This window comes from Citrus clementina, unplaced genomic scaffold (genome assembly GCF_000493195.1).
Source record: "Citrus clementina cultivar Clemenules unplaced genomic scaffold, Citrus_clementina_v1.0 scaffold_9, whole genome shotgun sequence".
In the NCBI taxonomy this organism is placed as follows: domain Eukaryota; kingdom Viridiplantae; phylum Streptophyta; class Magnoliopsida; order Sapindales; family Rutaceae; genus Citrus; species Citrus x clementina.
This window is the reverse complement of record NW_006261964.1, coordinates 2,127,975-2,141,217: the sequence shown is the minus strand read 5'-3', so window position 1 is coordinate 2,141,217 and position 13,243 is coordinate 2,127,975. Positions and strand designations below refer to the sequence as shown.

The 13,243-nt window shown below is 36.8% G+C and overlaps 2 protein-coding genes across 7 annotated transcripts; both read right to left on the bottom strand.

The window, feature by feature from the left end:
• On the bottom strand, positions 1-5,395 carry LOC18032462 (GTP-binding protein OBGC, chloroplastic). Of its 5 annotated transcripts, none has more exons than XR_002904812.1 (9): positions 4,336-5,395; positions 3,328-3,601; positions 2,263-2,554; positions 1,965-2,115; positions 1,346-1,454; positions 852-990; positions 708-762; positions 424-622; positions 1-92 (listed from the first exon to the last, which is right to left on the bottom strand). XR_002904812.1 is itself a non-coding variant. In XM_006419590.2 (7 exons), the coding sequence occupies exons 1-6, from the start codon at positions 5,325-5,327 to the stop codon at positions 895-897; spliced, it is 1,914 nt and encodes a 637-aa protein (XP_006419653.2). In that variant the 5' UTR covers positions 5,328-5,395; the 3' UTR covers positions 39-92; positions 852-894. The 5 variants fall into 5 exon arrangements, 1 of the variants encoding a protein (XP_006419653.2); XR_002904816.1 differs by having other exon boundaries at positions 424-596; XR_002904813.1 differs by lacking the exon at positions 708-762.
• Positions 5,396-7,062: 1,667 nt separating this feature from the next.
• LOC18032465 (probable receptor-like protein kinase At5g38990) lies at positions 7,063-9,712 on the bottom strand. Of its 2 annotated transcripts, none has more exons than XM_024183072.1 (8): positions 9,283-9,712; positions 8,963-9,161; positions 8,634-8,866; positions 8,274-8,400; positions 8,128-8,217; positions 7,859-8,042; positions 7,633-7,765; positions 7,063-7,461 (listed from the first exon to the last, which is right to left on the bottom strand). In XM_024183072.1, exons 2-8 carry the CDS (start codon positions 9,114-9,116, stop codon positions 7,216-7,218), a joined length of 1,167 nt encoding a protein of 388 aa, XP_024038840.1. In that variant the 5' UTR covers positions 9,117-9,161; positions 9,283-9,712; the 3' UTR covers positions 7,063-7,215. The 2 variants fall into 2 exon arrangements, with proteins under 2 accessions (XP_024038840.1, XP_006419651.1); XM_006419588.2 differs by having other exon boundaries at positions 8,128-8,199.
• Positions 9,713-13,243: the final 3,531 nt, after the last annotated feature.

The window sequence follows — 13,243 nt, the reverse complement described above, 5'->3', positions numbered from 1 at the left end:
CCGGTTTAGGGCGCAAATTACGAGATTTGCTCCCAATGCCAGATTTCACATACATCGGTTGTGAGTTCATATAAGACCCTCTTCGGCAGTACCTAGTAAAGGTGAGATGACCATAACTTTTAGAACATCATAAACTGTCGACAGGAACAATTTAGATTTAAATTCAAGAGCATCTTAAGAAAACAGGAGGGCATGCCAGAAAATCTATTAATTTATTCCACTTTAGGAATTCACAAGAATCCTTCGAAGAATAGAAGGCAAAAAAGTACACCTAATAATTACACTCTATCTCAAATGCATTTACTAACAAAATTTGCGTGGCAGAGCTTGAATGCCTCTTTTGATCTACCAATCCTATTTACTGCAAATGAGGAGAATAAAATTAATTTAACTTATCACACTTATAGGCTCATAGCAAAGCACCTTGAACCAGACTTCAGAGGCGTGATCTATTGCAACATGTTAGTGCCTGAAGTGGAGCTCGAATCTATAATCTGGGTGGCAAGCAGATTTATTTATATTACTGTTTTGCCGTTTGATAAGTCTTGAATCAACTTCCACACCTTTCTCTTAGTCTCATAACCAATCCCGGTGTCCTGCATGATTCGCCCATTTTAAATCACTGCATGCAAGTTTTAAGCTTATCACTACACATCTAAACAAGGCTAAACTGATCCAGTCTAAAATGCAAAAAACAACTACTATACCTTTTCTTTTGGGTACAGGAACAGCAACCTCATTACTCCAATTTATAATATATTTCTTAGATCATTCAAAGGATTAAAAGATGAGTCGAAAAGGTATAAGATAAATAGTTACTAAACATAGAAATTGAATGTCATTATCCATACCTACTATAACCAGCAGTGAATTGGCATTGGCACCAAAGGCGTATTACTTCCATTGAGGCCATTTGATTGAATCTTCAAATCCCTTCTTTGCTTTAGAAGGCCCAGGGTTATTGGCAGAGTCATGCCACACCATCTCCATCTGGCAATAAGAAAAGAGAGGAACAATGAAGTTCACATGAGATTGGACATGAAGAAAAGGAAACAAATTCAAAAGTTGCGCTAAAATATTCATATTTTTTGTTTTTCTGCTTGAAAAATAAGAGCCATGTGGGTTATCATCAATCACAGGTGGTGAACTTCGTAAATCACAGACCATATATACTTCTGTAAAAAGGATCAAAGTAGATTGTATGTGCCTGTTTCAATGAAGCCATGGCAGGAGTTTGCAAGTGTGTATTCTGTACAAACTGAAGTACATTCTTTACTGCTAGCGAGATTGTATCACTCAAAATGAAACACAATACAAATGGCAGGATAAGGTCATTAAAACATACATCTCCAACAATCACTGTGTCTCCTTCCTTTACACCAAGCTTCATGAGGGACTTGGTCACACCACAAGCCTCCAGAACATGTTGGAACCTCCTCTCAGAGTCTAGATATCTGTTTCCAGAGATCAGCCAGAAAGAAAAGAATGGCAGTTAATCCCAGAACAAGCAACATTGTTGCATCATGATAAAAAATATTGATGGAAGTGTAGGGTTAAGTTAAAATAGCTGTAAGTTGCCGTGCAAGGTGTATGCTATCTGTATACAGAATGCACTCACTAGACCAACCTGGTTATAAGTGCAATACACCACACTATATCACAATTATTAAGTTATTATCAGTTATTATCCCAGAGGAAAGGCTTACACATTTATCATGCAAAACCCAGTTACAGGATACTTGCATGGTCTCTGGAAGTGGAACATATAGTTTAACTGGATGCATAAAGGTTCAGCATAATGACGTCTCAGACTCCAAATAATAGCCCCCAGTTGAGCTTTACAAACCAATACATTTGCAACAAATAGCGAGACGATAGACACAATATAAGTGATAGAAACTAAGTAAAGAGAGATTAAGAACAATAGCATCAGCAGTGATCATAATGAAAATGTATTGACACACCGCCAGTTAGTCATCTGAACAAAACGTTGCAAGCCAGCTCCAACTACATTCCAAGTATTGGAGCCACTGTCATGAAAGATCTCAAAGTCATTGATTGATGCGCTTCGCTGCTTATTAACCAGATCAGCTACTTGGTTCAAATTTACTTGATCTGTTCCATACAAAATAGTGGAACTAGTCAACATTATATATGCCTCACATAAGAAGGATTAGAATAAATCAATATACATAAAATGCCATGCATCCGAACATACAAAAAGCATAATATATAAATAATTTCAGTGAATACTTGTTTGACCTTCAAAGTCTTTCTCAGCTTCTTTATTTTTCTGCAGTAGTTGATAAGCAGCAGAGATAACTTCATGGGTGCCCTCCCTTTTCACTGCACTCATGCAAAAAGGTTCAATGCCACGGGCTTGTAACTTTTCCTTAAACGATGGCCACTTCTCATATGCTTCTGGAAGGTCCATTTTGTTAAAAGCAACTATGTAAGGCTTCTCTGCAATTTCGGGACTGAACATTTCCAGCTCCAGACGAACTGCATCAAACTCAAACTCTGGCTGCTCCGCTGAGCCATCAATAAGATGAACCTAAGGTTTGAAAATAACAAAAATTGCATAGTCTATAACAGAATGACGGGAAAGATTTCTAGAATGATGATTGCAGTGAAAAGAGAGCTATGCCTGTAAAACTTAAGCTAAACTTTGAAATATTTACTGAAGCATCATGCCCATGATGTAAGCTAATATCTTGAAGAGTTAAAGAGTTTGTAACTTAATTAGTAAAGTATGCATGATTTAAACACCAAAAAAACATTTCTTCTTCTGAGAAAAAGAAAATCACACAGAAAGAGAATTAAATTCTATGCCTGAAACACAAGGAGTCTTTAGATTGGCGGTACCAATTTTCAATCCAAAACTACATTACGGTAATTTCGAACACACTAAGGAGATTAAAAGCATAAAAGGAAACCAAAAATGTTCATTTGCAATGACTCTTGTACGGTCATGCCATAGCCACCTGTCAGGAGACCCAACACGTCATTCAGGTCATACAGAAGCCCTCCCGTCTAGCAGATATTGACCTTTTTTGTCGAAAAACTATCAATAACTAGATTTATTGTTTGTTCTTGCAAAAACTTCATCATGCTTGCACAGTCACTAATAACAAACAGCCAATACTCCACCTAGAATTTCACTACAAATGCCAGATTGTTTTTGTGCCATCTACTAGTTAAAGAGACAAAGGAATCACTTAAAAGCTATCATGTCATCTAATTGATGCACAAAATGAGGCAATGTAGGGAAATTTAAAAATAAAAGCTATCAAATAAAAATCTGCTAATATGACATGAAATCTGTACCAGGGCAGAACACCTCTCAGTGTGCCGTAAAAATTCGTGACCCAAACCAAAACCCCGGTGAGCTCCTTCAAGTAAACCTGGCAGATCTGCTACTACCATGGTAGAATCATAATCGAATGAAACTACACCAAGATTGGGAAGCAAAGTGGTAAAAGGGTAATTTGCTATTGTTGGCTGGGCAGCACTTATCACACTCAAAAGTGTACTTTTTCCAGCATTCGGAGCACCCACTATTCCAACATCCGCTACTAGCTTCAACTCCAACTCCAACCACCTGATCAACATTATCATTATCCCCAACGTTCATATTGAAAAGAAAAAATGGTCATGCATTCTTCGCAAGGCAATATGGATCCAATGTGGGAAAGAAATGTCGTCTATTAAAGATTAAAAAAAAAAAAAAGTGGGGGACAAAGGAAGTCAGTTTTGGCTAACAAACTCATCCCAACAATTTATGTCAGCAGGGATTTGTTAACTATCAAAAATCAAATTCTGGAAGGACACATTGATAAAATGTCTGTGATCTTATTTGAAGCCATGCACGCAGCTCACCAGTTTGTTGGACCAAAAATCAGTTCAAATTCCTTTGATGCATATAACACAGAAGTAGCTCAATATGTATTTTTCAATTCTCCCTCGGAATGACCTCGACCGATTTCAAAAGCACAAGTGTGATTTATCCAAATTCATTTTCAGCTTAAAACATTAGCATCTCTCACCCGCTAATAATGATTCTCAAACTCTCATTCATGTCATTGCTTAGTAATCTCATCTTCAAAGTTCTGCTTTGAAAGAAGTGAGTCCTACAATTGCAACATTGCTACATGACAGAAATTGTGACAATACTCTTCCATCCACCAATTCTGTGTTCCCCTATAACTGACCCAATATGCCAATATCTAAAATCCTAATAGCAAAACAAAACCCTTCAATCACCAAAATATAAAACCAACCAAAAGAACTATACAATGCACACAACAATAATAAATAAATAAAAAAAGAACTCACATTTCAGGACCTTCTTCACCATTCTCAGCAATTCTCGGGACCTTATTCGTTCCACTTTTAAACGATGCGTTTCCTCTACCACCTCTGCCACCCGGCAGCAACAATGCCTTCTGCCCTGGAACCAATAACTCCAACAAAACCTTCGATTTTCCAGCCTCTCTAATAACTGTCCCTGGCGCCACCTTAACCACTACATCCTGTCCCTTAGCCCCGCTCTGCATCCGCCCCTGCCCATGACTTCCTCTCCCGGCCCGGAAATGCACACTGTTGCGAAACGGCAGTAAGGAATTCATGGATTCATCAACTTCGACGTATACATTCCCGCCTCTCCCTCCATCGCCTCCAGAGGGCCCACCCATCGGCACGTACTTCTCGCGTCTAAAAGCCACGACGCCGTTTCCACCGGTCCCTGCTTTTACGAAAATCTTCGCCCGGTCGAAGCATCGCATTACTGCTGGCACTCCCTTCTCTTTCACATCTTCTTCCAGTTCGCCTTCATAATAGCCATTCTCCTTATCAAAATTTTCAATTTTTCCACCGTCTTCATTTTCGCTGCTGTATTTGTCTTCGTCTTCTCCTTCTTCTCCTTCGAATATTTCGAATTGCCCGTAACTGAGCCCTAAATTACCACCTAGCCCTTCCTCTTCCTCCTCCTCCTCCTCCTCCTCCTCCTCGTCTTCTTCGCTGATGTAATCTTCATTTTCAAGTTTGGTTTCGTCTTTAACATTCAACTTGGCTACTTCGCAATCGTCGAGCTTAATTTCTGCAGCAAAGACAGCTGATAGATCGTCTTTTGGAGGGAGACGCGTGTAGGTGGTAGCTTCGCCGCCGGCTAATGGCTGCGGAGGGGCTTTCAGGGAATTGCCTCGAAATTTGACCTTACCGTTGGATTGTTTTGATGAACTTTTTGGACTACGTCTAGGTTCGTTCCGAGTTCTCGCCCGGCATACGACTTGAATCCGAGATAAGCAGCTTATCGAAATGGAAGCCATTTGTTCGGGAGTTGATTTAGCGGCAAAAGTGAACCGAATTGGATAATGGCAGAAATAGTTTTGCAGTTTAACACCAGACGGCGTCGTTTGCATCTGAAGAAATAAGAAAATTAATAATAGATGAGAAATATCATTTTGACCCTTAAGTTTTATGCATTATCTATGAGGGAATAGTTTACCCACTTTTACCAGTTAGGTGCTTGCCTGCTTGGGGACCAATTTGACAGATATAGAAAAACTATATCTTCAATTGAGAACATCTAAGATAATAGGAATCCGTATGCTATCACGTCGAAGCGTGCTTCTCTCGTCAAAACCCCGTTTCATTTGGTTTGTTTCTTGAAAAACTATACCATGCACTTTTCTTTGTTTTAATTTCTGCAAACTTTTTATTACTTCAGAACAGAAACTATTACTGTGACTTTTAGCACAGAAACCAGAAACTGTAACTTGTAGCTTTTCTTTAGCTTGGGGACCATAACAGTAGTTGCCCACGGTTATGAATCTTTAATTTCTTTCATCTCTTTTAGCACAGAAGCCGTGACTGTATGTTTGTGACTGCATGCCCATATACAGTCTTAAGATAAACTAAGCTAAAGCAGTTTCTTGATTACTGATAAAAATCTTCAAATTTCACCAGACCAGAATTGGATTAATGCATCACACAAGATGCTATCTACTGAAGCAAATCGAGAAATCAATATACATAAATAAAAGCTAGCGTATATGTAATTGAATTTTCTTTAATTTGACATTAAAAAAGCATTTCTCAAAGAGCAAGTTACATGAATAGAAGAGTGGATGATATGGTATATTATCTTCACTTGAAAAGAGAAAAGAAAGAGGTATTATCGTCGGGTAACCTTAGAATCTTAATGGACCCCCTCGTTCGAATGGTGATGGATATTGTAGTTGGAGAAAAGGGGACAAAGAATCTTGATGGGGCAAAGGCAGCTTCAATTTACTAAGACTTGCTAATGTTACAGATGATCTAATACAGTTTTTATTACTTCAAGCTATTGAGGTTTTCAAGAGGAAAAGGAAGGTAACTAAACTTAGTTTTTTACTTACCTTTCACATTGGTCCTGTTAGATCAGATCTGGACTTCTGGTCACAAGTATTTTCAAATGATTAATTAGAGGATATGGTCCCAGTGTTGCGTACGCATGAGGTGGTTGGTGGAAGAGGTTTGTCACAATCATCATCTTTATGGTCTTTTTCAATGAGATGGCTGAACATGACTTGTAGATACATCATTGCCAGCATTACAAGACAGGCATGGCCAGATTTAGTATCCATTGCATTCATTTGCACAAATCTTGGCGTTTTTTATATTCGCAACTACCTTAGCTTTCAGACCGAAGCCAATACGCCACCCTATATTGTGTGGAGGCATTTAAGACTTTGCAAAGGAATATCAATCTAGGGTGTTGATGCTGTCTTTCTGGTTGGAACAAATTTTTATGTGGTTTGAAAACTCTCTTTTTATCAGTACGGATGATGCGCAGAATCTCCTAGCAATATTTGTTCTTGAAACTCAAAACTCTTCCGGGCAACACCTGTTTCGGATCATATGATGCTTCCTGTGAATGTTTTTAGCTTGACTGATGATTGACGGCTTGTTCCAAGTTAAGTACTTTTTGACAGCAAATGATTGAAAAAGAGAAAATGACATTTTTGAAGCATAAATCATTGATGAATGATGCTAAAATCGCTAACAGCATTTGCACTCAAATCATATACCACCATTGGTAAAACAAATTCTTACTTACATCAATTCCTTTACAATTGCACCCCCGATACCCCTATAAAACAATAATATCAAACAGTTTCTGGTATTGTTATGCTTAAGCGTGGCCTAAACACAACACCACAGCTCACTTCATTTTCAAGTAAATAGCTCACTACCTAAAGCAATTTTAGCAGTTCCTTCACCCATGAATGTAGTCAGTGCCATCTCTTTCTCATGAATTCTTTCAAGCTCAGTCATAACAATTTCCATCTTCGGTCGCCTTCTACCTGGAGAGCTCATGCATTGTAGTGTCAGCCTGATCAAGTCCCTCATTCCCTCTGTAGTGAATGTTCCAGCCAGCCGATGATCCACAAAATTGTTTGAACTCAGGCGTGATCTCACCTTCAAAATGCAAGAGAAATCAATACAAACCAATGTGTTAAAAACATTGGTCCAACTTTGCAAACTCTGAAACCAAACCAACACTCACGTTATGGTAAACCTTTGCTTACAACTTTTCATGAAACCTTGAACTTAAAACATCAGCATAAATATAAGATTGCTTTTATGTACCCATTGAATTAAGGCTTCATAGGATCCCAAGGAGACAATGTGTGAAGCCTCCTGTCCAGTTACAAGCTCCAAAAGAAACACACCAAAGCTGTAAATATCACTCATTTCTGAGAAGACCCCCGACTCTTCTACCCTAAACATTTAGGGCATAAGATTAATACAATAGGAGTGAAAACCAAGATATTTGCATAAAAACGAAAGTGCAGTCAGAAGAAATTTAATTTACTCTGGATCTCGGAAAACATTGACAATAGACCCGTGGGATGGACCTGCTTCTTCAATATTTTCGAGTAGTTTTGAGATTCCTGTGTCTGCAACCTTGGCAATGAAGTTCTCATCAACCAAAACATTAGCTGTTTTGAAGTTCTTGTGTACCAAGGGGGGTTTTAAACTATGTAAGTGGCATAAACCTGCACTATGTAGAAACTTGGATTTTTATTTTCCACCGTTTTCTCAACAATTCAACAAAAATCTTTCATCAGACTCTGGATTTACCTTTGGCTGCCCCCAGAGCTATTGATACCCTCTGTTTAAACTCTAGTTTTGTTGAAGACTCTAGTCCAGTCTCTGTCAGGAAATGGATTGCTGAAATGAAATGTAGAGAAGAACATTCCAAACAGAAATCTGTAAGTGAATCATACCGTACAGATGATTGCACATGCTGCCATTCGGTAGATATTCGAAGACTAGCATTTGATATCCATTCTGTTGGCAGTAACCTAGAAGAGTCACTAAATTGCGGTGCCGAATCTCTGATAAATAAGTTACCTGTTTGCCACAAAGCTGTTAACTTTCTGTTGAATTAAGTTTAACAGAGAAAGATGAACCCAAGTATGTAAATCTTGAAAATTCAATTGCTTCACAAAGCAAGTAGGAGTAACAGATTCTATTCTTCCAGTGTTGTTTCTGGGGGAATGACTGGTTCATTCTCTTAGAAGGGAAAGATGTGCATAACGAAACGCATTGATATCAGTTCATATGTTTATACTTAATTAATATACCTCCGCAACAAATTCTTGTCGGGGAGAACCAACGCGCCTTTTAATAGCAACTACTGTGTCACGAAGCAAACCCTTATACACAGGACCAAAACTTCCAAAGCCAATGAGACTAGTTTCACTGAATTGCTTTGTTGCTTGCTCCAACTCTTCCATTGAGAACTGCCTTGCTCCTTGTGGTCCAAATGAAGGCTGGCCTGTGGCTGAACTCGGTCCTGCTCCTCTATTCCACTCAACTGCAAAGTGGGAGAACTAATCAATGATTATTTGACTACCACCTAGCTATAAAAAAAGTTCTCCATTTTCTATATGCAATTAAGTTGAAACCTTACCTAATGCAGATGGATCTGAAGAACCTGTCTCCGAATTCTTGTTTTGATAGTTTTTACTCTGTGACTTGCAGAGCCACACTAGCCCAAGAACTATTGCCATGAAAGCAAGCGCCCCTGCAGCACCTCCAACTACAGCTGCTATTGACTTTGACATGTGGGTAAATCTTCGCGTCTCCTTCAACAAACTTGAACATTGAACCTGTAATGTAGAAGAGCAAAGGACTATCAAGCAAGCTATTAAATCCGGCATAGAAAAATATAAATAACACCAGGAAGAATTATCCAGATTTCAAAGAAGAAGAAACTCAAGATTCCAATACCTGTGGGGAACACTACAGCAGAAGTGGTTATAATTGGATTTTTTCTTGTTCACATTGACATTGAACAACTAATGCCAATTCAGGTACTTATAGCGCCCACCAGTATTCAGAAAATGCAGGCTTACCGATCTCGAGTATCCACTTAGGAAAGAGACATTTGGCAAGCTGAGACACTGCTGCAATGAGGAGAATAACAGATCAGAAAACAACTCATTTGCTTTTCCAAGTACCCCACTTTGCTGTCCAATGTTGAGAATCGCACCAAATTTACACTATGAGAGGCCTAGTCACCAAAAGAACATCAAATCCTTGCATTACTTCAAAACATTTAGTGCCTCAAGGAAGAAGAAAAAGCATTTTGATTCATGGCTAGAAGTTGAATAAGGTAAAAGAGACGACAATGTATTCACACTCTTGTTTTGACATCATTGGACACTATGTGGGAATCTCTCGATTGGAAAACCAATGCCCCATGTGGATTATTGTTACCAACTGTAAATATGTTGATTTTACTAACAAGATGTGGACATGCATGAAAGTGACTTTAATTAGACAGGCACTGTAGAAGACATAATTATTGAAGGGGATCAAAAGAAAAGGTTGTTATCAATCTTTCAATTTCAAGTCTCTTCCCTGAATTCACTCTTTCTTTTTTGGGCCTCTTTTTTGCAATCTGATGTGGAAAGAAGAGAGGCTGTGTCTATTTTTGTGCAAGAGATGGGCCTGTTTCTCCTATGGGGTCATGACAGCTGCGCTTACGCAAGACATTACAACAGCAAAGTTTATCAGGCGCACAGTTTCCATGGCTAATTGTTCTTGGTCTTCTTGCTTAAGAATGAATATATTAGCTGTTTTAGAAAACTTAATTCAATTTTCTTCTCTTTATTCCCTTGTGCAGCATATGGTTGAGCTGCGTCAGCAAAAAGTGGGGAAGGCTGTTGAGCTGTAATGTAATTGTCTCTCATTTATTTATTTTGTTTGTTTTTCCTGAATTTTGTTGTGTTTTTGGGTTGGTTTTAAAAGAAACATGGGATTGATTGGAAGGAAGTTGTCTTGTTGTGCAGGTCTGTATAAGCACAAAAATATAAGAGGCCAATCTTGGATACAGAGGTAGATTTCCGAAACAGAATGTTGTTTGCATCTGTTGTCTCGGACTCCGGCAGCGAAGCAAGTTGATAGATTTGTCTGTGCATAGCCTGATTGCAAAAGATTGTTTCTCTTGAATCCTTTGTTCTTATTCTTACAATGGACACTTATGTTTTCTTCATTGAATGAACCTACTGCACCAAAAGAATAGACAGCAACAGAAGCATGAGATCTTTCTTTTAGTCAAGGATCATTCCATTTTTTCTTTCCTTTTTTTTTTTTTAATTTTTTCCTTTGGTAATGAGATCTTTTCAATTAGAAGGATTTAATGTGCTTGGAATGAAAATGAGATCTTTGTGTTTGAGGGGACCATTTTAGCCGTGGTTAACTAAATCTTGGTGGTAAAACAAACAAATCAAGGCCATATTTAAGGCTGTTGCTGTGGTCCTTCAAGTAATAGAAAGGTGACTCTTGAGCTATATTTGGTAGCAACAACCAAGCTCTTGCCAGCCATGCACCCCAGCAGTAGTAGAGTTGTTGGCTGTTGTTATTCTATTTGCGGAATGGTAAATGGAAATATCAAAAAGTTCAGTTTGATCAAACACAGAAAGCCAATTTCTTTTCTTTATTCAATCAATTATTGAATTGAACCATCTTGCATCATGCTTTGTATTATTTCCGTATCACTAACTCAATGATTCTTTCCATGTCAAAATCTGCTTAACTACTACTTTGAAAATCATCATGTATCCCCCTTCTTTCGCCGTAAATCCAACTACTGTGGTTCTTTCTTAGCTTTACTCTTTACCTTGATCTAGTTTAGTTTTACATTGCTTCTGGGAAAGTAATTAACTTTAAGCAGTACTGCCTTTTTCTTTTTGTCCTGCATTCTGTTCAAATCTTTAAGCCAATTAACAAAAAGACCAATGAGCACTGAAAAGCAAAGGGTAATACAGTTATTGACTACTAAATATATCTTAGTGAATCCCTCATACTTTCTGACAAGGATGTTACCTTAACTTCTATCATCACCAAACATTCAGTACCCACCACAATTTTTTTTCCCCTTTTTTAAGAATCTCTTTCACATCTTCCACAAATTTAAAAGGAAAATAAAAAAAGAAATATATGAATACATATTCTAAGTGTCTGTTTGATATGACTTATTTAAGAGCCATAAATGCTTATTTAATCGTATAAGCACTTTTTAAAAATTTTTATGGTGTTTGGTTATTTTTTTAGTAGAATTTTTTTAGTTTAAATAAGCTAATTTACCTCTACTAGCAAAAGTCCAAAATTGAGCTTTTGGGAGTAGAGGTTATAGAGCTTTTCTAAAAATAGATAATATAAAAAATATCACACAGTTTAATAGTTCAAAAGTACTTTTTTTATTGACAACCAAACACCCAATGACTTTTTGTCCAAAAGCTCTATTGGTATAAGCTATACTGCTATAAGCTCTACTGTTATAAGCTCTATTTAATAAGTTATACCAAACGGAGCCTAAATAGGAATGATAATCACTTTCCCGAAGCAAAAATGGCAAGCAACGCCACCCTTTTTAATTGCTAATTGATCAAAGTTTATTTGTTTTGTACACAGACTCACAGTCACAGACTTACTGGCCGATCTTGGTACATGATTAAGCCCACTTGAAGACAAGCGAGCATTGTTCATTAACTCATTAAGGTCAGAACATAATAATATATTAAAATTAAGTGCTTTTTTAAATACCCACTTCACTGTCAACTGCATTCCTGTAATATGATTAAAATCAAAAGTGATTTGGATGATCTTCTTTTAAAGATGATGCTTTCAGGTTTTCTCACATCACCTGATAAAGCAACTTTTTTTTTTTTTCCTGCCTTTGTCCTTTTTCATTGCCAAATCAAATCATATCATATCTGTATAACGGTTCTAATCACCACTATAATCTTCCACATAATCACAAGAAGGAAAAAGATCCGGCGATGAGATGACAGTTTTGTAACATCAGCTACTGTTGTCTATTTTTGTAGAGGATGAGTCTCAAATGAAATAAATACAAACATTTAGAATGCTACTGAAAACATTCATTTGCCAGTTGTCATTGTGTTTTTATATGCATAGTTTGTCTTTTTGTCATTGTGTTTTTATATGCATAGTTTGTCTTTTCTTTTTCTTTTTCTTTTTAATTCACCATTATAAATGCACAGGTGACCCAAGATTATAAAAAGATTAACACACTGACCATATTCAAATTTCTTTTCAAGTATACTACACTTCCCAAGTATAATTTTAATAAGTGGGGTCAACGTTATTTAATGGTAAATTTTATTATTATTAAAATTAATTGACTATTAATGTATGTAACTATTCAATAAGTGAATACCTCCTTAAGATCGTAATTGGTTCACTTATTGTAATATCATAGGTGTTTATGGTGACAAATCTAATGAATATAACTACTTTTTAGTTAGGTTATTATTGTTTCGCTTTTTAAAATTATGGAATATCAAATGACTACAAGAAAATAATGTTCTCTATCATTTTACTACTATAACATTGTAAAATTTTTCATTTTACTACTTTTCTATTAAAATTGTTAGTCGACCAATTAGTTAACTAGTAAAATATTAATTTTACCCTTTATGATAAAATACACAAATAGAGATATCAAATGATAGACAAAAAAAATATGTTATACCCCTAAATTGTTGAATAATAGTTTCAACCATGAATTTATGAATAACTTTGAATTTATTATAACTATGAAAGTAGCAAATTGATAAAAATGAATTGAAATGTTTTTGTTAAAAAACACACAATCTATTTTGAAAAAACCAAAAAACACTTAAAGCTTATCTACAAAATCAACATTTTCATATTTAGGGAC

Excerpts from the sequence above, each read along its gene's own strand:
- LOC18032462 (XM_006419590.2), bottom strand. The coding sequence starts at position 5,327 with ATGGCTTCCATTTCGATAAGCTGCTTATCTCGGATTCAAGTCGTATGC. Across the intron at positions 2,555-3,327 it reads CTGAGAGGTGTTCTGCCCTG|GTTCATCTTATTGATGGCTC; the intron begins GTACAGATTTCA and ends TTCAAACCTTAG. Across the intron at positions 991-1,345 it reads ACACAGTGATTGTTGGAGAT|ATGGAGATGGTGTGGCATGA; the intron begins GTATGTTTTAAT and ends TCTTATTGCCAG.
- LOC18032465 (XM_024183072.1), bottom strand. The coding sequence starts at position 9,116 with ATGTCAAAGTCAATAGCAGCTGTAGTTGGAGGTGCTGCAGGGGCGCTT. Across the intron at positions 8,401-8,633 it reads GACAAGAATTTGTTGCGGAG|GTAACTTATTTATCAGAGAT; the intron begins GTATATTAATTA and ends TGTGGCAAACAG. Across the intron at positions 7,766-7,858 it reads AATGTTTTCCGAGATCCAGA|GGTAGAAGAGTCGGGGGTCT; the intron begins GTAAATTAAATT and ends CTAAATGTTTAG.